Raw genomic sequence first — 25,761 nt, 5'->3', positions numbered from 1 at the left:
TAGTGGATGTGAATGTTTGTTTTTTCTGCTCCACACTTTTCATCTGTCCACAAAACAGAGCTTCTGACAAACAGTAGGAGAGTTTGTCACACTAATAAATGCATCAAGACTATTATAATTTAATTTTAATTCAACAAAGATCCTTTGATTCCTGATATATATTTATATCTGAAAGTTTTTTTTACTGTTTTAATCTATCTCCGCAGATCAGAACAATGTGAATAGAACTATTATTATTATTAGTGTTCACAGTTGAGGTTTGGCTGGAAATACTCTGAAATAAATGTAACTTTTGTATTGTGCATCACAAAACAATATTAATAAAACTTTATTTACAAAGTAATTTTCAAAAACAACTTCACAAAGTGCTTGACAAACAAACAGTAAATTCAGTACACAAAGACATACAAAATCTAGGTAAACACCATATTATAAAAAGGAGTCTTTAAACTAGATTTAAGACTCTAAATCTAGACTGTTACTTTTCTAATTGATGATCATCATTTTCATATCACTTTGTTATGTAATGACTCAATATCAGCGTTTCTTCTCATATGATGAGTCTGGGATAAATGAGACATTGACACGTATTTTGGGTCTTTTATTTTATCAATTTATAAAGGGGATAAATTCAAGATATTCAAAAATTCATAATCAAGTCTCCATCCTGGTTTCTGTCATGAGAAAATGACAGCAAGAGCAAACACTCCAGGAATAGAACAGGATGTCAAATCAAATTTTGGATATTTTCCACAACTGCAATTTGCCAAATACTCAAGATAACTGCAGGCAAGCAACACAAACATGACACAATGTCCAGTTGAATTAAAACAGCTTTATTAGTGTACACTGTAATAAGTTGAATGTATATGTAGAATAGTTGGAAAGCCTATGAAGATTCATCATCAGTGTTTGAAGAAGACAGAAATCCTAACAGCGTGTTTTCTAATGGAATAATAATCTGGCGATAGCAAGAAAAGAAAGCATGTATGGTCAAATCAAAGTAAAACTATACAATAAACAACACTAGTGACATGTAGAAACTTCACTTTCTCCAAATAAACCACTTTCTCTTTTTAAAATCAGGAATTCATCAGAAAGCGGTTTTATTGGGGATACACAATTGTCATCACAATAAGAAAAAAAAAAAAAAACGTGATCTGTAAATGGGAATGTGGACCCTTGAAATGTGTGGAAGTCGTCTATAAGAAACCTCATTTGGTCTAATTTTCCAAAACTGAAACTTCAGGAAGTGAGAAAAGGTGGACGGTGTTGGGAAACAATTTTAGGTGGCACTCGTTAAAAGAAAGAAAAGTAGATAAAAAAAGGCTTTTGCTGGACCCTGGCTGTATGTTTAAAACAGTTTGTCTGGCCATCAGAAAATACACCAAGTATATTTCTTCATGGGGAAATGAGTCCAAACAATTTGATGTCACTGCATAGAACAAACGTGGGTTTGAAAAGAAACAACACGAGCATGTGTGTAATGATCTAAGTAGAGTTAAGTCAACTTTTTTGACAAAATAACAGAGCAGCAAAAAGACAGGACAGACAAGTAAAGGAAAGAAAGATACACATACAGAAAAATACATCACTGCATTTGGCTGATTTGTTTGGTTACAAGTGAGTATGGAATGGTTTTACTGATTAAAAACTTGGGTCAAACCATTGGAAACTCATCTTGGAGGATCGTCACTTGCTTGTGAGATTTTTTTTTTTAAATGTCAATCTGTCACTTTGGTCAGAGGATGTCATTTCTCAAATGTGTATCAAATTCAACATTGTCTAAAGTTTCTGCAGGATGGACGACACGTATGATTCGAGATCAGGATTTCTGGACTTCTCGTCTCTAAACTAAACCTTCATCTGGTGTTTTACAACATTTTTTTAAATGTACATTTCTGCCGTATGTAGCGATAGTGAGAAATTAAGATAGACACTGTGAATGTGTTTCATGCACCAGCATCATTGTGTAAGAAATTAAGACCTACGTGAGGTTTTTCTTCCAGTTTGTAAAAAGTCAGAGCAGATATCTGGAATGTGACAGTTTGATCCAAGATGGCGGTGCATGTATAATCCCATTTACATGTATTTACATGTCCTACTTAATTAAAACCCCCAACACTCTTTATGCATTCAGTGCAGGGATGCACATGAGGAATACACCTACAGTACAGAGGCCTCAACTGAGATATAACATCATCAATACCTGTGTGCATATAAACACAATCCCTGTCAGTTAACAGTGTACAACCATACTGAGAATTAAACCGCTGCAGTGCTGGAATTGGCTGCAGCTTTTACACTGAGTACTGGAATGTCCTTAAGTAAAATGGAGTTAATCAAATTCACCTCAAAGTCTATACTGAAAATTAATACTGTATTACCCAGCTAATGGATTGAACCCTAATACTTCCAAAAAGTCTGAATTTTCGCTTTAAAAACAGCTTCATTTTCAAATGACTACTAACCAAAGTCCCAAATTACATCGGAAAGTTTAAACATCTCCATGACGCAGATAAAATACTTAAGAACTGGAGCTATGCTTTCATCAGCAGTTCGTTTTTTGACACAGTGGATCTGCAGAGTACAGGACATATCAGAAATACATGAATTCAGTCTTTGGGACAGCACTATTACAATTTGGGTCACAACCCTCGAGCTGAAGAGTTAGTAACAGTAAGGCAAGAAACTTCCAAAGAACTGTTCTCAGCGATACATGTTAGATCCTATGCTACATACTTCACATTCACTTCTTCACCGTCAAGCTGTGATCATTTCAAACCAGAGGGCATATTCTAAAAAATATTTGAATTCTAATAAAAAGGAAGAAAGCTTTGAAGATTTTAAATATATTTATATATAAAAAAATACATGAAAATACAAAAATGTAGCTAAACGAATGTGTAAAGAAAAATAATAACTGTGTCGTATAACTAGCTTGTCAAATACTTAAAGCTTAAATACTTTGAGTTGAAAAGATTTGGACTCTAAAATACCGATACTGGTATTAGCTGGCTTTTAGATCAGGGCAAAGGAATCTCATTAAAATCAAATAGATGCTCCAGACAATATTAATAGCGAATATCCTAAATTTATGAAAAAATTTCTGGTAATTTTCTTAATTTCAAGTGGGATTTGCAACATTCCTATCTGTACATTTCAAAGCATATCTTGCTGAACTTTACATAAAAGGCATCTTTATTATGGGTGCATGATTGGGGGCAGTGCAAGTACAGTATAGGGGCATTTTTCTTTTAAAGTCCCACACTGCGGGACTTTTCCTATTAATAAAGTCAATAATGAAGACAACCGTGCATTAGTCCAAGCAATTATTCAAGAGACTTGCACGTTTTATACATTTGTGAAACATCCCGAGATGAATGTTTCTCTTTTTAGTCTGTTCAACAGCAGGGGGCGACACTGAAGCTTAGACTCTTGGGTTTACATTGAGTCCTGATCCTACACGAGGCGGATGAAAGACTCCCCTTCATATGCAAGATGATATAATAGTAAAAATGGCGAGAATTAAGCGAGAGACAGCAAGAGCATGCAGGAGGGAAACAGAGATAGTGCATCTTGTTGGGCCTGACAAACTAGAAGAGTTGTGAGTAAATCCTTCTGGATTTTTTTTTTTTTACTTACTAAACGTTCAAAGATTTAAGCTGTTTGAAGTTCCACAGAGGTGACGTGTCGTATGTTCTTACTCTGAGGATTCCTCAGCTTACTCATTCCAGTTATCTGTGATGGTTCGCTAGTGACCACACTTTAAAATTAAAAACTCCTCACAGAAGAAACATTTGCCCCACTGCACACTCCTCAAATCAGACCAACCGACGTCAGCACAGAGGAATTCATCTTGTAAGTAAAACATTGTGTTTAAATAGCTACTTAAGTGATGTAGGAACTTTAAAATTGTGTTTCTGTCACAGTATGTGTGTGTGTGTGTGTGTGTGTGTGTGTGAGAGAGAGAGAACATGTAAAAACAGGGCATGTCATATTAATTACACTTCGTTCTTCCAGTGGTCACCGCTCTAAGAGTTGAGGACCGTGTGGTCGGGGGTGTGGTCACCACGACGGAGGGCGGATTGGGCAAGAAAAGGTTGGACTTCAAAAATGAGCTGGAAGTTTGGTCATCAAAACCAAGAGATGCTGAGAAATTCATATCCAGGCCTGAGGTTGATTCTTCATGAAGATGAGCCAGGAGTGGCAGTACTGTTAGTCAACCCTTGTGTAAACGGAAAAGTATCGATGCTGAGTCAAAGCTTGTGCTATGGTTGGTAGGGAAGAGGCAAGGTGGACTTGTGGTTGGACAGACAGTCCTGTTACACGTTCAATCCCAGAAACAATCATGGTTGTGTCGAAGACGAGGACACTGAGGCCTCGTCCTGCTGTGTGTTTCTGGGTTGCAGCCTCACTCAAATACCAAAAACACAAATGTAGTCTGGTCCATTACGACCTCGCTCTTCATTTATCATTTTGATATTGCAGTGTGATTTCAATTATCATGATTAGGTCCATGATTACTGGAATGTCAGCCTGATGTTGATCCAACAGAGCCAAAAGGTAATCAGGTCCAGTGTGACATCACTGTTAACATTCCCCTACTGTCCATTAGTCGTGTCATTCTCTCCTCCAGGTCCGTTGCGTAATCGTTTTTTTCCGTTTGTTTTTTCAAACTGCTGTTAGTTCATCAGTTTAAGACCGCGTGGTTGTCTTCTTCAGAACGTAGTGTTCAAACATCGTGAAATGTCAGTCTGACTGCATCCACAGCAGCAGGAGCCTGTTTATGACATGCTGGAGCAGCGCACTGAGGGGGATCCCATTTGGGTCAGCACCTTATCCAACCACTGGAGGGGGCCGTTGAGATGCAGCTCAATCCAACAGGGGGTGCTGGTTACTGTCTGACGCCTGTAGGGATAAAACAACAGAATAAGAGTCAAACTTAGTGGTGGAGCATGTGGTGTGAGATGGGTCTTTATTGATTACAGATAATATCAGGATATCCCCTGTTTCAACTTGATATTTATCAATTAATAGAATGTTTGTGTCATCTGTGAGCTGTAATGGAGCTCTTTGTTTTAAGTGATAAAAAACAAATAACATATATAAGGGAGCTTGCATTGTCCAGGTCTGACCAGATGAATAAATACAGCTCACTGTTCCTGGCAGGCTTCACCTGTACAAAAGGCAGGCAACCACTGTTAACCTACACAGCAGCTTAACCCAGACCAGTGAGGACAAGCCTGAACAACCCCCCTCCTAACACTGCAGTCCGGCCCCTGGGAGGGTACAACACAACCCTGAGCCAGGAGCAGGATGTTTGCTGGTTTGACGGTTGGACAGCCGCAGAGACAGAAAGGTGCAGACAAATGCCCTGAAACTGACATTCTGCAAAAGGTTGATCATGATAGAGTTGATTTAAATTTGGTATCTGTGCAAATCATGTAATCTATAGCTGGGCCTGGTGGGATGCTGCCAAGGATTCAGTTAAATTTGCATTTTAAATCACATTTCATCAACATTTCCAGTTTTGTGACAACCCTCCATCATGTGATAGCAACAAATACTGTGTCATAGAGTGTAACACACCTGTACTCTGCTCCCCAGCCCTTGACGAAGCTCATTCTGATCGTGCACATCCTGGTTAGCTGGTAGACCGCCTCGAATCCCTGATTGACTGACTGGGCCAGCAGTGCAGCAAACTCTTGGTTGTTAAAAATCTTCAGGTTACAGCCTTAAAAGAAGAAGAAGAAGAAGAAGAAGAAGAAGAAGTGACCTTCAACCACCAAATTCAAAATCAGTTCATTTATGCCAAACGTGTTAGGAGATGTTGTGTTCATGAGGAGATCACAGTGACCTTGAAATGTGACCATTGATTACATAGAGTGTGGCTGTCTGCTGTGTTTTGTGTTGCTTCATGGTGTAGTCTCTCTAACACATAGATCAGTCTCATAGTCAAACTTGCCTTTGGGAGTATCGGGAGAAATCCCACCAAATAAGTTGTTTGGGAGCCAAACAGAAAGTCCAGCACTTGCGTGTCTACGAGATCTTTGTGTTTCCTGTTATTACAATTCTTCACCTCAGTAGTGAGTCTGTTCACACTGCTCATTTGACCAGAAATGAAATATTCAAAGTTACGGGTACAGATGAGTCTGTGTGTGTGGGTGAGTGTCTGAAGAAAAACTCTGTGGAGAACACTTCTCAACAGTGAAGTCCTCAATCAGGACTCATTCATTATAGAGCCAATAAATTAGTCGTGTTATGTGTTTTGTTGTGGCACTGATGCTTGTTCCTCAAATCCCAAGATGTCAGGTAAAATTTCAATAGGAACTACATCCCCTTTATGAGAATAAATATCAACCCTAACCCAACAAATACGCTGTGTTAGTAAACCAGACATGGGACTATTTGTCAGATGTAAAGAATGAATGTGGCTCAGGAGAAAGAACAAGAAATACCTGGTGGTATCTTGCAGACTGTGGCAGGATGCCAGCCATATCGCTGGTTACAGTTGGGACTCTGGACAAAAATGGCACTGTCGCTGAGGCACTCGGCGAACACCTCCCCCCCGATGTAATACAACCTCACACCACGACCTGTAAGGTGTGAGAACAGAACAAATGTGAAAAATAAAGGGAACAAAGGAAAAGCATGAAGACATAAGAAAACCATTATACTGCAAAGGCAGCACTGTGAAAACCCTTTTATCCTTTTGTACTCATAATAATTAATAAACTGCAAATTTACATTTGTCTAGCAGTGTGTGTGTGTGTGTGTGTGTGTGTGTGTGTGTGTGTGTGTGTGTGTGTGTGTGTGTGTGTGTGTGTGTGTGTGTGTGTGTGTGTGTGTGTGTGTGTGTGTGTGTGTACCTATATGTCTCCTTGTCATTTCAACAGTTGCGTTCCTGTTAACGTTGCTGAGAAGCCCTAGACAGAATCGTTCAGAGTTGGAGGGGTCGGTGAAGCCGTCGACTGTCAGAGATGGTTGTGAGGCGTGGAATGTCTCTCCAACCCGCTGGTTTAGTTCATAGTAGGCTATAGAGCACCAGAATGCTGGTTCACTGTAGGTGACTGGCTGAAGGTCTGGAAAAAAAAAAAAAAAAAATAGAACAATTGTACATGTGCTTCTTTTGAAATCCTTGTCTTGTCTTATTCTCAATGCGGTCAGAAAGTCTGACACCATCTGCTGATTCTCAAACTGTTGGGTCCCACTATACATCCAGCATTGACTTACAATAATGTAAACATACAGTCCACACATGAAGCAGGCTTACCCAGGCCATGACTGACAGGTGACAGAGTGCTTGGTGACATTTCTGCTGGTGAGCCTGTGAGAGTAAAAAGATAAAGATAATAAAACACATTATCTGTATTACATTTGATATAGATTGTGTAAATGAATCCACAAGTGTGGATGGATAGATAGTGGACAGCCAACCACAACACTAGTCTACCTGATTCCATACTTTGATTCATCTGCTGGTCGCTGGTCTCTCCATCTTCACTGATGTAGCCGGGTGGAGGGGTCTCTATACACACAAACATGAAATAAGATTACATTTTACATATAATCAACCTTCTATCAAAAATAAATCTAGCTGGCTTGTCTGACAGATTGTGTAATGAGTGAAATGAAACCATAAAGGTTTTACTTCCGGTCCTGCATACAGACCTGGTATATAGTTGTTTGGAGGGTCTATGCCAGCAGGGAAGTTGGTGTTTTCAGGAATGGAGTTTGTAAAATCATCAAGAGGTGGAAGCTCTGTCAGAATCTCTGTATGGCGTGGCACCAACACTGGAGGCAGCACTGAAGAGAAAAAATAATGACGTTAACAAAGGCAGCACAAACTGAATGAAACTAAAATCTCAACACTTCGGGTTGCTATGACAAACATCACTTGATGGAGGGCACCTTGTACTCAGCATCACACAGACACAAAATTCTTAAGGGTTATTACCTGGCGTCTCCACTCTCTGGTAATGGTAGGGATTGACACACACTTCATCCTTCTTGAGGTTGAAGGCGTACTGGCAGGTATCGATGGCCCTCAGCTCATGGTGGCTGTGAAGGTCAGGCCATCTCCAGAGGCGGCAGTAGATGACGTGCGGCAGGCCTTTGCGATGAGACACCTGAAGACGCCCGTCCAGAGACCTGAGAGGGTTGGGAGTGGTTTATTTGTGAAATGTAGGCAGAGAACTTCCAAATAATTGTAAACAGGAGTGATTTAGTCCACTAACTCGCCAACCAAGAGTACAGAATGCTGGTAGTTTTTTAGAGTGACCTCTAAAAAACAAGTAGTTTGCAGAATTCATTAATCTTTTCTGTTTCTTTGTTCAATAAGGTTGTAAATTACGAGCCAAGTTTTACAAATATTATATTTTACAAATATCTCTATTACTAAAAAAAAACATTTCTATTACAATCTCCATGAAGGTGATTAAATAAAACAAAGGAAGACTTTATTTCATCTAATATCATGGACAGTGACTATGACAAACGTGTGCTCAATGTAATGAATCTTCCTTAAACCTGCTGATTTCAACAATTATTGTAAATAATTTCTTATTGTTGTTACCCATAATACACATTCCTGTGTAACCAGCAATAAAGAGACGTACAACAATTGTTGACCTGTGAAATTGTGTGCATGTGAGTGTATTCACCTGCTGTGGTCAGGGTATCCATACATGCCTGCAGAGTCCCACTGCTCTATCGTGTGGCCTGAGCCTAGACCCCATAGATCTGAGCAATTGCTACAGACAGACACACACGCATACGCACACAAACATGCATACACATGTACAGACACAGGACAAGTGCAAAAAGGATAAAAATAAAAGCAAAAGATGATAAACATGAGATGTTTCAGTCCAAATTAGTAGGATGAAATCACAAATATTCACAGTTGGTCTCTTATTGACATAAAGTAACCATCTTTATTCAGTAAGAGACTACACGTGGATGGTAGATGATTAAATGACAATTTACAAATCGGACAGTGATGTGGTGCAGTCAGGTGATGCAGAGGGACAAACTGATTTAAATTTACAGCAGCCCTTTTACACTTTAGCTGAACATTGATACGAGGGGGAGATCATTTTCGATTTCTGTTTTCCTGCTCTTATGTGACCGTACTCGCTCTGCAGAAACACAGAAAATAATAAACGTCAGATAATTTTACTTTTGGGGGCTTAAAGTGTTCAGCAAGCCCCTGCAAAGCCTGACTGCAAATATTATGTGAATTAGACACATACATATGATTCATATTTCTGCATATCATTTCTACACCATGAGGACAAGTGTGATGATTCACAGATTATATATGCATCTGAACAACAATGGTATGTGAATGAGGAAATAAAGAAATTCAGTAGACGTGACAACAGAAAAAAACAAATGTGTGTATACAAACGCGAAGTATGTGTGACTTAGGAAAGTGCATGTCACAACTGTTGCTAAGATGTTAATTAGAGCTCCTGTGTTTCCTCTTAGAGGTGAGGAAGAGGAGAGGGAGACTCTGTTGTATGATCAGAGCGACCCGACAGCCAGACCTGCCTGTACGAGTCCTGCTATCTGACCACTTATCAGCCTACCCAAAGAATTCTACAAATACAAGCTCTGAGTATACTATCTCCAGATGCAAGCTAATGTTGTGCCTTCTTCCTGTCTTACTTAAAAAGTCACCAGTTCAATCACAACAGTGTCTGCTCTCTGTCCGAGCAAGACTCTTGATGCTCATCTACTGACCTGCAAGTAACTCTAAAAAGCCAGAATTGTCAAATTGAATTTGTTTTAGTTATCAGCTTAACTGGATTATTTGCAAAACATCATGAGGATATTTTCACTCCAGAGCCAATGTATACAGTTCTGCAAAACCGCTATCTTCCTCTGAGGTCATTTGGGTTCCCATGCCTGCTATCTCGAGACACCGATGAGTTGCTGTGCTCTTCCTCTTTCAAATTTCCTATCTCCACTCCAACTGAAATCTATAAAGCCTTATCTCTTCAGAATCTTCCAAACACAATTCTGACAGCCTCCACCAGCCGGCAAATACAAGAACTACGAGAACAGAGTGATCTATCTCAGATTTCTATCAACCTTACTTCTGCATTCAGGGTCGGGAAGTGAGCTGTGCATCAAAAAGCTGGTAACCAAAATCTGCTTAGTACTTGCAAATTGTATATCCAGACCGGTGTCTCTTCCTCCTGTAGACTGAGGACAGCAGCAGTATTCAAGCAAATGTCTAACAAACATCAGAGCCACTTCAGAGGCTATCTACTCTACATTCCTCAGAGCGAACAAACAGGGAGGCCTGCATCTTTCCATTTGTTTCCTATCTGTGAAGAATTAACCTGAAAAAACAGAAATCTTTTAATCAGGGACTTTTCTCTAAGGGAATTAATTCTATAATTAGTCTTTTAGGGTTTAAGACAGCAAAGGGAGATGGAGAAAGAGAAAGAAATGAGAGAAAGGGCAGATTGTGTGGAAATATTTGACAGGGGAAGCTCATAAAATCTGCACAGAGCCGCCGAGTTATCTCCCATTCCTTCTGATCCTCAGCCGATGATTGACGTTAATCTCCTGCTTTCCATGGGGTCCCCTTAACATTGCCACTATTGTCATGGAACAGTTCCGTCTGTTCTGGTGACTTGGCTCATGTAACTTATCATGCAACACTAGGAGAAGTCTGAACTGAAAGACACATGAGCCATTCAGGCCAAGTATCCACAGCATTAGCAGGTTTGGGTGCACAAAGGTTCTGACAGAAAAAGCTGAACAAAATACATTTACTGAAAGTGTATTTACTCTGTAAAGTGAGTTGTTCCAGTGAAAAGGTACAGATGCAAAGCAATTTGACATCAAGATGTTCTGTTTTATGCACTGTGTCTGTTTCACCTTGAAAACCTTTGCAAGGACTGAGATTATATAAAAAGAACCTTTCCAATAGCTTCTTGTCATTCATCAGCCCAGCTATACTGCTTTGTTAATTAAGTGTTAATTCTTTCTTTAATTCTTTCTTCATTGTATTGCTTTGGAGGTCTCAAGACGTCTCCAAATTCAACCTTCAATAGTCGGTGTGATGGTTTGTGCCTCAAAGCAAGAACATTATAATGTCATGCTCAAATGTTCTTGGCCATCAGCCATTCAGACTGCCTTGTTTCTTTGTCTCCTTTCATAAAGATTTTGTTTACTACATACTGAGCCTAATAAATGCTGGCTTCCCAGTTCTTCGTAGATTTTACTTGCAAACAGTATTGCTCCAACTGCATTTCAGAGCCGGTTCTGGTACCAAGCGTTTCATTTAAAGGAGTGGCAGATGCTCAGTACCAATCCAAACACTTAGTCACCCGTGCTGCTGTCAGGAATTACACATTTGTGTGAAGCAAATGTGTGACATCAATAAGACACACCAGCACTTGTCTCATTACAATTCTGCATTTCCCTTAAAACAGTAGATGTTCATTACGCCAAACAACATATTTGAAAAAGTCATTGTATTTAAAGAAGCTTAAAAAGCACAAGTGCATCACTACACTTCAATCTATTTCTGTTATAAGCTCTCAACTCCTTACATTCCTCTTGAATAAATTCATCTGATCTCGATCTAATAGGCAATGTCAACCTAATCAAAGCAACAGGATGAGAGGTTACACAGAAACTAAGATGCCGTGGTTGCAAAAGATGTAATCAGAGCCTGTCACACCCCCAGCGACTTATCAGATCAAGATCCAACCATCAACTGCACACGGTGTAAATGCATACATATCTTGCCTATAGTTTGGTTTGCATCACGTGTTGGACATCTGTTTCCCCCCAATCAAGTTTCACTTCTGCTGCCTTGGTAACATACAGCACAGGCGATGGGGAAGTGGACCCACCGTTGCCCAAGTGAAACTTGTCTTTTTTGCGAGCCTGTGGCTGCCTGTCAGCCTCCTGCTCACTTTCATGTGTGTTGACACACCTCAGCGAGCTGATCTGTATTGATGGTGTTGTGGTACCAGTGCAAACAAAGACAGCGGATGTGTGAATGTGAGCACAGCTCCGAGTGTGCTGAAACAAGTTGTGTTTAGAATCGTATTGGAAATCAATTAATAATTTTAAGATATTTGTCTAACAAAGCTGTTGCAAGTTTGGTGCTTTCAGTTTCTCACAATGTAAGACTTTAATGCTTTTCTGTTTTAACTCACATTAAATCCTGGGTTTGGATAAAATAAGCGTTTGGGAAACATCATCTTTGGCTCAGAGAAAAATTATTTTTTCTGCAAGTTCAGAAATATTTAAGACTGAACAATTTCTGAAAAACAATTAGTGGCAGATTAATCTAAACTGTTTATAACAATCTTGGTTTTGGCAAGTGTACACAACTGTGTATATGTATGCATTACCTAAATATGTGACAGTGACCATTTTGCTTGTGTCTACTCAAAGAGTTACAGATGAGAGCCAGAGAAAGAGAATAGAGTTGCATGCATGTGTCCTCATCTCACCTGGGTATAGTGACACACTTTGTGTTGCTGTTCTGTGTGCTGATGGCCTTCTCTAGCTCATCCAGTTGCCCTGTCTTTTTCAGCTTCTTCACCAGGCTCTTCACTGCTTTTTCGCACCATTTCTCCTCCTGTCCTCCTCCATTCTGCTCCCCGACTCCACCTATTCCTCCTCCTGCTCCCCCGCTACTTGCTGGAGTCTTCTTCCATCCCAGGAGACGTTTCACCACCGGGGGAGTGAAGGGAAGGATGGAGGACATGGTGGCCGATGTGTGTGTGTGTTATGTGTGGACCAAAGTGCGTTTTGATGCCTAACTTAATCAAAAAAGAGGAGAAAGGGGGTCAGGGGAAGAAGGGTGATACAGGTGCTGGGTTGCTGACTGAATTCAAGCTGGAGTAAGACGGCTATATACAAAGACTTATAATAGAATAAAGTCTAATCAGATCTAAGGGGAGTGTTTGGAAATGTCAGATGGAAAATTGCAAATCATTGGGAGCAGGGAGTAGCAGATCCAAAGAAACCTAAAAAAACAGGAAAAACAGAAAGCACAACACAGCATTAGTATAACATTAATTCCTGTAATGATGAGACCAATTGTGCCCACACGTCCAAATTCATGCCCAGAGCCATGACTATGACTATCCATCATAGTCCCCTGCTGCTCACTCTCCCACCATGTGCCAAACTGTATGTCAGCCCGGCTGGCCGTCATGGCACTACACACCCTGTGAACACTTGTGAAGAACTAACCGTTCGTGTTTTATCTTCGTGTTCTATCTATCTCTGATGAATACACTCTACCGCTGGTGCCCACTAAAAGCCGTGCACCTGTGCTTCTCTGTCTGTTGTCTTAACCACACTCAAACACGTGCATCGTCTTGTAACGGTTGCAGCACCATCACAATTACAACTAATCAAGTTTCAGTTTGCTGTGTGTTTTTGAAATATGTTGTGGCAGTTAAAAGGAAATACATTTTACTTTTATTTACAAAAAGACCTGTTGTCACATGTAATCAAACTCTTGGGTCAGAGTGCAGTTAAAGAACTTTGACATAACTAATAATAGTCAGACTTAGGGCAGAGGTCTAAATTTGACTGTCTACTGCTTTACCATCTTAAATTAGACTACGACTGTGGTAAATTAAGACACATGGCTGATTGTGTCATGGAATCACTGTCAGCTACTGAGTGAGTGAAGAATTTGTACATTACCACCCAATCACAGTTCTGGAGGCTAGTTTTTAAGGCTTCAAATAAAAATGCCACTTTTTAGTTGGAATACCTTACCTGCATTAGACTCTTTTTACTCCAAATAGAGGGTGTGGACGAATGTGTGTCAAAATAATTTTTTTCTCAATTTGACCAACGCTATTCAAGACATCTTAGAATGTATAGTCATGGTCAAGATTGATTTTTACAGCGAATAGAAGTATTCATGTCCAAGGTGACAAATCTATGTCAATATCTTTAAACCTAAACTAATCCTATAGTAAACCTATCCTATTATTGAAACCACTGTTCGCCCTCGCAAAGAAAAGCCGAGCAGTGTCCAACAGAGTTAAACCCTGGTCGGGAGCTTAAAGCCTTACCAAATGAAACGTGCTGCTCTATTCATACAAACTGAGCTGTCCTTCAAACTATCAACCACTTCGGCCACCGTTTTTAGATATAAAATTGTGATGAGTGAAATGTGGAATTCAGTGGCCACTTTGACTCTGACTTCTACGTGTAACCTGAACCTAGACTATATTATAGTTTTCACTTTATGGCCATGACCTATTTCCGGCCTTATGTGGAAACACAGTAGAAATTACCAACAAATTAAATTTGAAAACAAATCTTTCCCCCAGGATCCAGTCCTCTAAAAACGGAAACAGTTTGTGTCTGTGTGTCTGTGTGTCTGTGTGTGTGTAGATTAGTTCAGCAGATTATTGATCACCCAGACTTTAAATAAATAAAGACTCAACGACTCAGTAATGCAGATTTTTCGACTCAGCTGACAGGGAGGAAGGGATAACTATCCTCAGCATGTTACCCTGAAAGTCCAAGCTCCTTCTAAGAATTAATTTTGCAGGCTTAACCCATGAACTGCTTACTGTTAGTGCAAGTGTATGACTGGCTTTTAGAGGTAGTCAGTCACTACACATAACACCACCTGCAGTAGCTTGATATAATTGTCTAAAAATTCAAGCATGCTATCCTTTACATGATCCCAGCATAAGAGATTTAGGATGGGGAAAAGTGCAATATTGCATGTTAATCAATATTCCAATTGCAAACCTTGTTTGTCCTCTCTTTGATGGAGGTTGATGCATGAAGGAGATCTCTGAACATATTCTCTAAAACTGCAAAACATGACGGCACAAGGAGCCTTTCAAAGTAAGCACAAAGTCTCAATGTGTTTGTCCCTGCAATGGTTTGATATTGTCTGGAAAGCAAAGCATTCTGTGTTGCCAGCATAAGAGAGACAGGCTGGAGGGAAAAAGTACCGTTACTCCATGTTGATCAATACTTGCTGAGTGCATAAAGAAGATCTCTGAAAAAGCTGGTGGCGTGTGATATTGTCTAAAAATCAAAGCACGTTTTTTCACTGTCATGCCAGTATAAGAGACATAGGCTTGGGGAAAAGGACAAAGTTAAAAGGTAGATCCATATCTTAAAGATCTTAGTCTGATCGTAGTATCGATTACTGCAAAAGCTGGTGGCATAAAAATGTTATTCGGTGGGAGCCTTAAAAGTGAGGATACAGTCCCTGCAGAGGTTTGATATCGTCTAAAAATCCAAACACGTTTTTCAGTGTCATGACAGCAAAAGTGACATGCTGGGGAAGAGGGACAATAGTGCAAGTTAATCAATATCTTAAAGAAGATGTCTGATCACAGCATCTAAAACTGCAAAAGCTGGTGGCATAAAAAACCATGTTATTCAGTGGGAGCCTTTGAAAGTGAGGAGAAAGTCCCTGCAGAGGTTTGATATCGTCTAGAAATCTAAAACTGTCATGACAGCATAAGATACATTGGTTTGGGGGGGGGAAGGGACAATTATGCAGGTTGATCAATAACTTAACAAAGATGTAATATGATCAGACACGAAGTCTCTAGAACCGAAAGAGCTGGCGGCACAGAAATCGTGTTACACGGTGGGAGCCCTTCAAAGTGAGGAGAAAGTCTCTGGGAACAAAAAGCACAAAACGTGCTGATACCAACACAGTTCATATCAGTCTCCTGCACAGTCCTCACACCGGCTCTCTGGGCCTTTGTGCGACAAAACAAGCGAACACTGTTGAGTCTGTAGCGTCGAGTCTCCACTGTGGGAAACTGTGTTGTTTGGGTTTGCTCTCCTCCCGAAAATCAAACACATAACAAGCGCACGGGTTTTTTTGTTTTTTTTGTTGGAAGAATAGGCTAACGCTAGCAGCGGGCGACTACGGAGCGAGCAGCCCGGGGGAACGTGGACTTTAACAAGGCAGAAAAGGGGGCGACTAAGCCTCCCTGCTAGGTGTCATTTAACTGTGCTAAAGATGTCCAGGTTTCTTTTGTCTGGAAATGACTTGCTACTGCCTCCTCTCCTCCTCTCTCCTCCTCCTCCTCCTCCTCATAGCCTCCAAAAAAAAAAAAATCCGCTAGCAAGCCTGCTACTTTGAGTCACAGACAAACAAACGGCTCTGCTGCATTTTAAAATCTGCTAGCTTGTTAAAAACACACTTACCTTCGCAGGAGCGGGGAGCCCGCGGTACAGAGGCTCCGGTGTGAGTGGTAGAAACCCGCTGGTTCATCGTAAACGCGTCCACGGAGACTTTAAAGTGTATTTTCCAGCTCCGAGGCGCCGGGGTGATGATGGCCCCTCATTCAAAGCTCAACCGAACTTGGTCAGCGAGAGCGTATCAACCGTGCTGCACGACGCCACGCCCCCGCCGCCCTCCTATTGGCTGCTGCCGTGGAATCAGCGCGATAACCTGTTAGCAGGTGGCTCTCCCATTGGTTGCAGGGTGTGTCCGTCGCGGACGTCATCGCGCAGGGAGGCACGTCGGTGATGTTTATCAGCGGGTACCTTGATTGTCCTCTCATTGTATAATACACAACAACAGAACACACTGTGGTTAATTAGCTTTATACGTGATGTTTGTGTACAAGTAAGAGGATACGCACGTTTCCTTTGGTAATAAAAGTATATAACTTTAACTATTGTCACTAAACAGGATAAATACAGTAATAATACTGCTGTTTTAAAGCATTTTTTCTCTTTTGTTTAAAAATACATATAAATAGGCTTAAAATATGGCTTTTACCTAGAGTTCTTAAGTCTTTGTATGTATAATTTTTCTCTTTTTGTGTTTGTGAAGCCTTTTGTAAACTTGTTTTTGAAACAAATAACTGGAGTTTATTATTATTACTATGTAAAAAAAAAAAAAGTACACTGACACCACGTGCCAATAAGGTGCATATGCATAGGCTATGGTAAATGAGTATTTATACAGAGCCTTTCTAGTCTGGATGACCACAGTACAGTTTTTGCTTTTCACCCATACATTCATCCACTATACCTATGAGCAGCACTTTCTGTCAAATTGTACAATGTAAACAACTGCAGCTGAATTATAGCTCATGCACAGACTCTGAAGTAACGTATCGTGTTTGTATCATTAATGAAATGCTACACAATTAATATAAATAACCATAAGTGTCACCTAGTCAGGAGGCGCAGTAAGTTAATTGTTGTAATTAAAGGGGGCGTGGGTTTTTTTTATTAGTTTATCTGTTAAATGATACATTCTTGTTGGGTCCCCCTGATAGATTCTGCCCCTTAAAGGCAGCTGCCCATGATGCCTTTCTGTCCACTGGGGGTGTTGCACTAGTGTAGGCAAGGCAGACCTGAGAGGAGAGGGGGCCCCTGACAACGGTTGATAATAACACCTAAAAATGTTATGATGAGCAATGTGGAAATAACCAAATGAAGCCCCATGCCACTAACAATGGTTGATTACTGGAATATTGGGTGGGTGCAGATCCCTTTTGCTAGCCCCCCCGCCAAAGTTCTATTGGCCACATCATGCAAATATTCAGCCCTTGCCCATACAGCACCTGCATGCAAAGCAATTTCTCTCTCTCTCCCTCTGTCTGTGAGAAATCCTCGCCTGATGCAGCTACTTCCCATGTTTGAATCTGTGTGTCCTGAGAGAATTCATTTTCCTAATCATGTGCTGCGGCGTCAAGGAGCCAGAGGCGCATGCTCAGTGCACACGGTCTGCCTCACCCGAGGTCTGTTGCTCTGCTACGAGGCTTAAACTGCAGGAGCGTCTGTTAACGGAGCCCACATTTGAATGATGCTTCACTTTATCATTCACATTAATGATGCACCACAGACTTCCCTTGTTACAACCAGCCTTTAACCAAGCCGGATGAAAAGACGGAAACCAAAGGTGGACACCACAAATCAGTGTGTCTCTCACCTCAGCCGGATCAACCAACGAGAGACGTTCACTCACTTGTAAGTAACGTTGACCTTTGACTTTTATTCATTGTTTGAATCAGTACAGGTTTGGAAGTTGGCTGTTATTAGACTGACTCCCTATGCTGTATGACCTATGGAACAACATGTTTGTCTGCAAGGCTTATTTTCCAATATGATAATTCATATGTGTTTTGTCCATTCAGTGGAAAAACATTCTTGCTGCTGACAAATAATTTAATCAATCAATTAAAATAGAGAAAAAAAGAGGTGAAAGATCTGTGAAGCACTCAACACCACCGTGACAATATTTACCTAAGTTTTGAAAGGAAAAGAAAGAAGGAGTTGATCCAATTCAATGCATAATGCTTGTTCCACATTGTGTCTACAGGGGCCCCGTGCCTAGCAGCAGGTAAAACTGATGCTCTGAGTGTGTAGACAAGAACAGATAATAACCCTCACTGGACCATCACCAAGGAGACAGAAACCCCAGAGGGTTGACTCCAGGGTTTGATGTAAAAGTCTCCCCCAGGTAGATTCATGCCTGCACTGCAGATAAGATAAGATAAGATAAGATAGGATAAGATAAGATAAGATAAGATAAGATAAGATAAGATAAGATAAGATAAGATAAGTTAAGTTAAGTTAAGTTAAGTTAAGTTAAGATAAGATAAGATAAGTTAGATAAAATAAGTTAAGTTAAGTTAAGATAAGATAAAATAAGTTAAGTTAAGTTAAGATAAGATAAAATAAGTTAAGTTAAGTTAAGTTAAGTTAAGTTAAGATAAGATAAGATAAGATAATCCTTTATTAGTCCTACAATGGGGACATTTGCTGTGTTACAGCAGCAATGAGGACAGTCAAAAAATTGACTACTGCATTTTGGAAGAGCTGTAATTCATCTTATCTCCTAATCTGTTATTTGCTTATCTGTGTGCAGGTGTGTGTCTGATTCATTCACCACAGGCGATGGGCAGATGCTGCAAATGCAACAGCAGACTGCTGTGCATGTGCCTGCTGCCTTGCATGATGACCGGCCACCTCCTGATTTATGTCATGGTGTCCATATTCGTCACCATCACCTACGCTCCTCCAAAAATAATCATCCACTATGTCGCCCCGGGCATTTCTGCCAACTCCTCCGCTCTGGCCTCTCACCCCCTCAGTCCCTTCTGGAACCTCCGCCTGGAGGACAGTGCTCTGTGGAACCAGTTGCAGCATGTTTGGGATCGTCAGCACAATCCTCTACTGCGAGGAAACACCACTGGGGTCATGAGGAAGCCGAAAGCGAAGCTTTTATCAGAAATTGAGGATGAGTGCCTCTCTGACTGCATGTCACACAAGTGCTCGGTCCCTCGTGTGAATGATTTAAACAGCCTGCCAGAACAAATGAGGGCTTTTATCAGGTCCATGCACTGCAGGGAGTACCCCCTCCTCATTAATCAGCCTGGTATATGTAGGAAGAACAGCAGCAGCTTTGGTCTGGGTACTCCCATGCTCCTCATGGCCATCAAATCCCAAGTGGGGAACTTTGAAAACAGGCAGGCCATCCGAGAAACGTGGGGACGCAACGGCCTGGTGAAGATGGAATCGAATAAGAGAGGCAGATTAGTTCGCACAGTGTTTCTACTTGGACGGCAGGACTCGAGCACAGGCCCCCACCCAAACCTTACCAATCTGCTGGATCTGGAGAACCGGAAATATGGGGATATCCTGCAGTGGGATTTCAGAGACACCTTCTTTAACCTGACACTAAAGGATTTGTTGTTTTGGCGCTGGCTCCAGCAGCACTGCCCCACTGCCATGTTTGTGTTCAAAGGCGATGATGATGTCTTTGTTCGGACAGATGCCCTGCTGGATTACCTGCACCAGCAGGTGGAGCACAACCAGTGGAGGGCCTACACAAATGACAGCAGCTTGGATTTGTTTGTGGGGGATGTCATCAACAACGCAATGCCAAACCGTGAACCCTCCACTAAATACTACATACCAGAACGCTTCTACAAGGGTGTTTACCCTCCGTACGCAGGTGGAGGAGGGGTGGTGTACTCTCGCTCGCTTGCATTGCGACTGAAAGAGGTATCGGAGAGGGTGCGCCTTTTCCCCATTGACGATGTTTACCTGGGAATGTGCCTGCACAGACTCGGTCTCTCTCCCGGCCATCACCCGGGCTTTTTGACATTTGACCTCCCGGAAATGGACAAGGGCAACCCGTGCGCATACAGATCTGTCCTGCTGGTTCACAGACGCAGTCCCAAAGAGATGCTGACGCTGTGGAACCAGCTGCAGAATCTTCCCGGTCGATGCTGAGGCTCATTTGCCTGCCAAATACGATTGAGGACAGGATGAAATGCTGCCACCGCATTTCAAAACATGTGGACATTGGAGTCCATCTTCCTGTCAAGCAGGTTGTGCCTAATGATGGACGCATGTAATGAACTTTCAAAGAGTTACGCAACTAGACTGATCTACCTCAAGGGTACTACTATTCAGAGGGCATTACACAAATGTTTTTTAATCAATACTGATTGTGTATTTGTACTCTTTCAGGTCAAAACTCTTATGTTGTGACCCTGTAAGGATGATATTAATGGAATACCTGACATCGTGTGCATAAAGAATGCTATAAATGTCTTTGTGATCTGTTCCCAGGTGAACATGATTTAATTTCTGTTTTCTCATGTTTTACTCATGTTAACTCAAAAACCAAGAGTACATTTCAAAATATCCAGTTTTTGGTGTTGGGTGGGTAACAACACTGAAACTAGACCTGATCAGCTGAAACAAATGTTTTCATGTGGAGCCTTTTGTAAGTCTCCTAATGATTTATTATTAAGGTCACATGTCGATATCTTTTAATTTGTTCTGGAAAAAAAGAGTTTCCCAATTTTACACAACTCAACAAATTCTAGCAAGTCCTTTTATGAATTTCTAATAATTAACAGAACTGACTGGTAATGTTATTCAGCTGTCTTCAAATTATGAGGAATGAGGTATAATTGGAGATGAACCAAGCTTAATGTTGTTGTGTTGCTGGATTGCTATAAAAATGTATGGTAAGGTAAATAAATGTTTGTCTCTAAAAAAAATACTCTTAAATATTAATATTCAGTATATATAATTATATTTTGATTGAGCCACTAACCACACAATCTGTTTTAAAGGTGCAGATAAGGACTCAAAATAAAGGTGAAAAATTACTTAAAGAATTTGTAGTCTGACCTTTGGAGGGTGTATGAGGTCAGTCAGTTGGATCATTATGGAAATCCACAGTTGTGTTTCTATGCACCTGCATTAAAAAGTGTTGGTCACAGTAAGGGCTCTGATTTGCATGTAGGTTTTTAAAACAAATATGAAAGATGTGATTTTTTTAAACTCTGTAGTATGTTTTGGATCCTGGCTTTCTACAGAACATGAGCGAAACCTTGCAGAACTCAGATATTAAAAAATGTGTAAGTAAATTCATTTTTGTCTTGGTGAGTCCTGCATTAAGACAAAGGAAGAACTATTTTGTTGGAGGATGACAGGCAGGAGATGGGAAGAGAGTCCTCCAGGGAGAATGGAAATTGAGAGAAAGACACTAAAGGAGAAGAGAGACAAGACAGGGAGACTCACTGTGTCCACACTGAGCAGTTTTTGTAAATGGACAAATTATAAATCAAATATGAATTCTTAAATTCTTAGGGATAATATGTCTCGGTCGCAGTAGAAATTCTTTTCTCTTCCCTGTCTGGTCTCCGTCATTGATTTCAGTACTAATATGCAGACAGTGGTTTCACAGTAATGTGGTTGCAGGAGAATAAATCCTGTCTATGGACATGAGGACCTCTGAGCTGCTGGACTATGATGAGTGAGAAGATATGGAGGCAATGTGAGTTCAATTTAATAATGTCCTTATTTTATATGTATTTATTAAATATGCCTACAAGCCAAAAGCTGCTGTAAACAACCACTTCTACTTCTATGAATACTCTTACTAGTTATTTTTACTTCACGTGTTTCCTTCCAGTAGTTTCTAACATCTGATAATAGCTTTATTTCATTCTGGGTGAAGTGGCATTTTAAAATAGTGACACAAGTTTTAGTGACATCTAGTGTTGAAGTCTTGCAAATGCAGGAGGCTTCTTGATCGTTCAGGAACGATCCCGTGACGTCAGGAGTCCTGATTAACAGCCCCACCCAGTGGAGAGCCGTGGTAACGACTGGAAAGTTCCTGAAGCCTCTGGATCTCCTGCAGTCAGAGTATAAAAGCTGAGACCGTCCCACAGCTGAGACAGACAGAAACACAAGCAACACAGAAGAGACTCCCAACAAGACGACTCCACACTGAACTGTGAACATGCTGTGCTCTCATGGACTCCACTCTGCCCTCAGTCCATCCATCAGCTTCTACTGGCCTGTACGCAGCATGTGGCCTGAGGTCCAACCTCTGCTCCACCAGCAGGATCTCCTGCAGAGGAACCTCCAGCAGCTGTGCAGCAGTCTGCAGCTGATGGACACACTTCCACACCACCTCCTGGAGGAGAAGGAGCGTCTCCAAACCAGCGAGGCCGAGCAGCCCGTCTCCTTCCAGCTGCAGAAAGAGGGACAGCACTTTGGCCTGACCCTGGACACTCGAGGCTTCTCCCCAGAGGAGCTGTCTGTCAGGCAGGTGGGCAAGAAGCTGAGAGTCAGCGGGAGGACGGAGAAGAAGCAGGAGGATGGGAAAGGCTCCTACTCCTACAGGCTCCAGGAGTTCAGACAGGAGTTTGATCTGCCTGAAGGGCTGAAGCCTGAAGCCGTCACCTGCTGCCTGGCTCCAGACGGGAAGCTGCACATCCAGGCAGCCAGAGCTCCCTGTGCTGCGGAGGTCGAGAGAGAGCTGACGATCGAGAGGAGCACGGAGGAGACAACCCAGCAGAGTGTGTGTTCACACACAGAAGACAGCAGCACGGAGACAGACGACAGCACACAGGACAAAGCTCCACACACAGACTGATCTCAGTGCTGCTGTGAACATGTGCTGGACATGTTTCTGTAAAAGAGATGAATGATGATTCTGATTTTCAAAGTGTCATCAACAAATACATTGAAACTATAGAAAGTATTTACTATTGATGAACAATGATCATGTTTTTGTTTGGATGTATGAATAATCATATTAAATGAAATGATTCTGTTTTTCTGATTCTGTTTTTAATCAATAAATTCACCAAAAATCCAACAATTTCTGTTTGACGTCTTATTTTTCTGATCTTTGGTAAAAAAAAAAATCATTTTGGTTGCAAACATGTCTTGTTATGGTAAAAAATATAGAAGTTGAAAGTAAAGACAGCTCCTTTGTGCCTGATCTCTAAATACAGGTTTGAACTTGAATTAACTGTGAATTAACACGGACAATTACTCGGTAACTTACTTTCATGATAGTCGGGATGTGATTCAACATGTACTGGTTTTATTTTCTCTATGTTCTGCAGACGAGTCATATTTTAAATTCCACCTATTGAATCATGAGCTTTATAAGTTCCTGGTGAAGGTGGTTTGAATCTTTAACTCAAATGAAGGTAACATGTGATTTATTATTTCCCTCTGAAATCAGTTATGTATGATAAAATAATTATGTGTTTGATAAATCAACAATAAAATTTAATTTTAAATGATAGAATAATTCACTCCTGTTAATATTCACAGTTTCACAATCTCCTCAGTGAAGATGAACACTGTGTAGTGACACAAGGTTATTTTATGATCTCCTATTATATTATATTATAAGTATCAAACAAAGAATGTTGGGAAATCAATACTCACAGTAGCAGAGTCAACTTTATATAACTTTAGTTTAGATTGAAGATGTTTGTCTAAATAAACTATATAAATATATTTTACAAACAATAAAGTCGACGTGATCTACCCTCTAAATAATAATAACTTATTTAATATATTATAATCATAACAGGACAAACATGAGTGAGCAGAATACTGAAGTGTATTTCTGTACTTTGAATTATCATGTCACATTTGCTTGTTTAGTCCAGACAAATGAACAAATATAAACAAATAGAGAGAAACAAAAAGTGACCTGCAGATTTAGAGATAACGTCTACAAATCATACCTACAAGTTTACCTGCTCATGATTTGGGCAAATTAAAATAACAATTAAATAATACACAGAAGAAATAATGATGTAGTTATAGTACATTTATTTAATATGATTATTCATACATCCAAACAAAAACATGATCATTATTCATCAATATAAAATACTTTCTATAGTTTCAATGTATTTGTTGATGACACTTTGAAAATCAGAATCATCATTCATCTCTTTTACAGAAACATGTCCAGCACATGTTCACAGCAGCACTGAGATCAGTCCGTGTGTGGAGCTTTGTCCTGTGTGCTGTCGTCTGTCTCCGTGCTGCTGTCTTCTGTGTGTGAACACACACTCTGCTGGGTTGTCTCCTCCGTGCTCCTCTCGATCGTCAGCTCTCTCTCGACCTCCTCAGCACAGGGAGCTCTGGCTGCCTGGATGTGCAGCTTCCCGTCTGGAGCCAGGCAGCAGGTGACGGCTTCAGGCTTCAGCCCTTCAGGCAGATCAAACTCCTGTCTGAACTCCTGGAGCCTGTAGGAGTAGGAGCCTTTCCCGTCCTCCTGCTTCTTCTCCGTCCTCCCGCTGACTCTCAGCTTCTTGCCCACCTGCCTGACAGACAGCTCCTCTGGGGAGAAGCCTCGAGTGTCCAGGGTCAGGCCAAAGTGCTGTCCCTCTTTCTGCAGCTGGAAGGAGACGGGCTGCTCGGCCTCGCTGGTTTGGAGACGCTCCTTCTCCTCCAGGAGGTGGTGTGGAAGTGTGTCCATCAGCTGCAGACTGCTGCACAGCTGCTGGAGGTTCCTCTGCAGGAGATCCTGCTGGTGGAGCAGAGGTTGGACCTCAGGCCACATGCTGCGTACAGGCCAGTAGAAGCTGATGGATGGACTGAGGGCAGAGTGGAGTCCATGAGAGCACAGCATGTTCACAGTTCAGTGTGGAGTCGTCTTGTTGGGAGTCTCTTCAGTGTTGCTTGTGTTTCTGTCTGTCTCAGCTGTGGGACGGTCTCAGCTTTTATACTCTGACTGCAGGAGATCCAGAGGCTTCAGGAACTTTCCAGTCGTTACCACGGCTCTCCACTGGGTGGGGCTGTTAGTCAGGACTCCTGACGTCACGGGATCGTTCCTGAACGATCAAGAAGCCTCCTGCATTTGCAAGACTTCAACACTAGATGTCACTAAGCTGCAGAATGAACGCAGTCAACTCAACTTCTATTATAACTCTGTGACCTTTTAGAACAATTTCTTTCTGATTCTTTCTCAGAACAACTGCTGCTTGAACTTTGAAGTTTAAAAGACTTTAAGGAAAGTTTTCTGCTTGAAATATTAATATCATCATCACTAACCCTTTTAAAACATTTAACAGAGCGTCCTCTCAAACCTCTCTGTAGAATGATTTGTAGATGTTATCTCTAAATCTGCAGGTCACTTTTTGTTTCTCTCTATTTGTTTATATTTGTTCATTTGTCTGGACTAAACAAGCAAATGTGACATTGCAGAAATAAATTATTTTTTAAATATTAGTTTGAGTCAGAGGCATGAAACATTATTGACACATTCTCTTTGTTATAAACACAGAGCTCTTCTCTTCCCTCCTGTAATATACACACACTTCCAGCAGACAGCAGCATTTCCTTACTCTTAATTTTACCGGAATATTTCCCTTCAACACTGCAGTAACTAATCTGCTATCCCAGCACTTCACCACTAGTTGTCATCAGAGTTCATAAAAACAAATGTATACACTGACGCACATGAAA

At 41.0% G+C, this 25,761-nt stretch overlaps 4 protein-coding genes across 6 annotated transcripts; 2 read left to right on the top strand and 2 right to left on the bottom strand.

Annotated features, from left to right (window-relative positions):
• Positions 1-820: 820 nt before the first annotated feature.
• On the bottom strand, positions 821-16,337 carry smad2 (SMAD family member 2). 3 transcript variants are annotated; one of them, XM_069514049.1, is made up of 11 exons: positions 16,198-16,337; positions 12,492-13,010; positions 8,667-8,756; positions 7,961-8,154; positions 7,675-7,809; positions 7,457-7,531; positions 7,277-7,330; positions 6,873-7,085; positions 6,462-6,599; positions 5,593-5,737; positions 821-4,911 (listed from the first exon to the last, which is right to left on the bottom strand). In XM_069514049.1, exons 2-11 carry the CDS (start codon positions 12,746-12,748, stop codon positions 4,788-4,790), a joined length of 1,425 nt encoding a protein of 474 aa, XP_069370150.1. In that variant the 5' UTR covers positions 12,749-13,010; positions 16,198-16,337; the 3' UTR covers positions 821-4,787. The 3 variants fall into 3 exon arrangements, with proteins under 3 accessions (XP_069370150.1, XP_069370151.1, XP_069370152.1); XM_069514050.1 differs by having other exon boundaries at positions 7,469-7,531; XM_069514051.1 differs by lacking the exon at positions 8,667-8,756.
• A 148-nt stretch (positions 16,338-16,485) lies between these two features.
• Positions 16,486-21,146, top strand: LOC109626316 (N-acetyllactosaminide beta-1,3-N-acetylglucosaminyltransferase 2). The gene is made up of 2 exons (XM_020082135.2): positions 16,486-17,976; positions 18,878-21,146. Exon 2 carries the CDS (start codon positions 18,907-18,909, stop codon positions 20,245-20,247), a length of 1,341 nt encoding a protein of 446 aa, XP_019937694.2. The 5' UTR covers positions 16,486-17,976; positions 18,878-18,906; the 3' UTR covers positions 20,248-21,146.
• A 1,061-nt stretch (positions 21,147-22,207) lies between these two features.
• Positions 22,208-23,140, top strand: LOC109626317 (heat shock protein 30-like). The gene has a single exon (XM_020082136.2). The coding sequence runs from the start codon at positions 22,277-22,279 to the stop codon at positions 22,913-22,915; it is 639 nt and encodes a 212-aa protein (XP_019937695.2). The 5' UTR covers positions 22,208-22,276; the 3' UTR covers positions 22,916-23,140.
• Positions 23,141-24,100: 960 nt separating this feature from the next.
• LOC109626154 (heat shock protein 30-like) lies at positions 24,101-25,516 on the bottom strand. Its single transcript, XM_020081844.2, has one exon. The coding sequence runs from the start codon at positions 24,923-24,925 to the stop codon at positions 24,287-24,289; it is 639 nt and encodes a 212-aa protein (XP_019937403.2). The 5' UTR covers positions 24,926-25,516; the 3' UTR covers positions 24,101-24,286.
• Between the last annotated feature and the right edge of the window lie 245 nt (positions 25,517-25,761).

The sequence above is a fragment of the Paralichthys olivaceus genome, chromosome 18 (genome assembly GCF_024713975.1).
Source record: "Paralichthys olivaceus isolate ysfri-2021 chromosome 18, ASM2471397v2, whole genome shotgun sequence".
NCBI classification, from domain to species: domain Eukaryota; kingdom Metazoa; phylum Chordata; class Actinopteri; order Pleuronectiformes; family Paralichthyidae; genus Paralichthys; species Paralichthys olivaceus.
The sequence above is the reverse complement of the archived record's forward strand: the minus strand, read 5'-3'. Positions and strand labels throughout refer to the sequence as shown.

Coding starts and splice junctions, on each gene's coding strand:
- smad2 (XM_069514049.1), bottom strand. CDS start 12,748: ATGTCCTCCATCCTTCCCTTCACTCCCCCGGTGGTGAAACGTCTCCTG. Junction 8,155..8,666: donor GGATACCCTGACCACAGCAG/GTGAATACACTC, acceptor CAACCCTCTCAG/GTCTCTGGACGGGCGTCTTC. Junction 7,810..7,960: donor CCAGAGAGTGGAGACGCCAG/GTAATAACCCTT, acceptor TTTTCTCTTCAG/TGCTGCCTCCAGTGTTGGTG.
- LOC109626154 (XM_020081844.2), bottom strand. CDS start 24,925: ATGCTGTGCTCTCATGGACTCCACTCTGCCCTCAGTCCATCCATCAGC.
- LOC109626316 (XM_020082135.2), top strand. CDS start 18,907: ATGGGCAGATGCTGCAAATGCAACAGCAGACTGCTGTGCATGTGCCTG.
- LOC109626317 (XM_020082136.2), top strand. CDS start 22,277: ATGCTGTGCTCTCATGGACTCCACTCTGCCCTCAGTCCATCCATCAGC.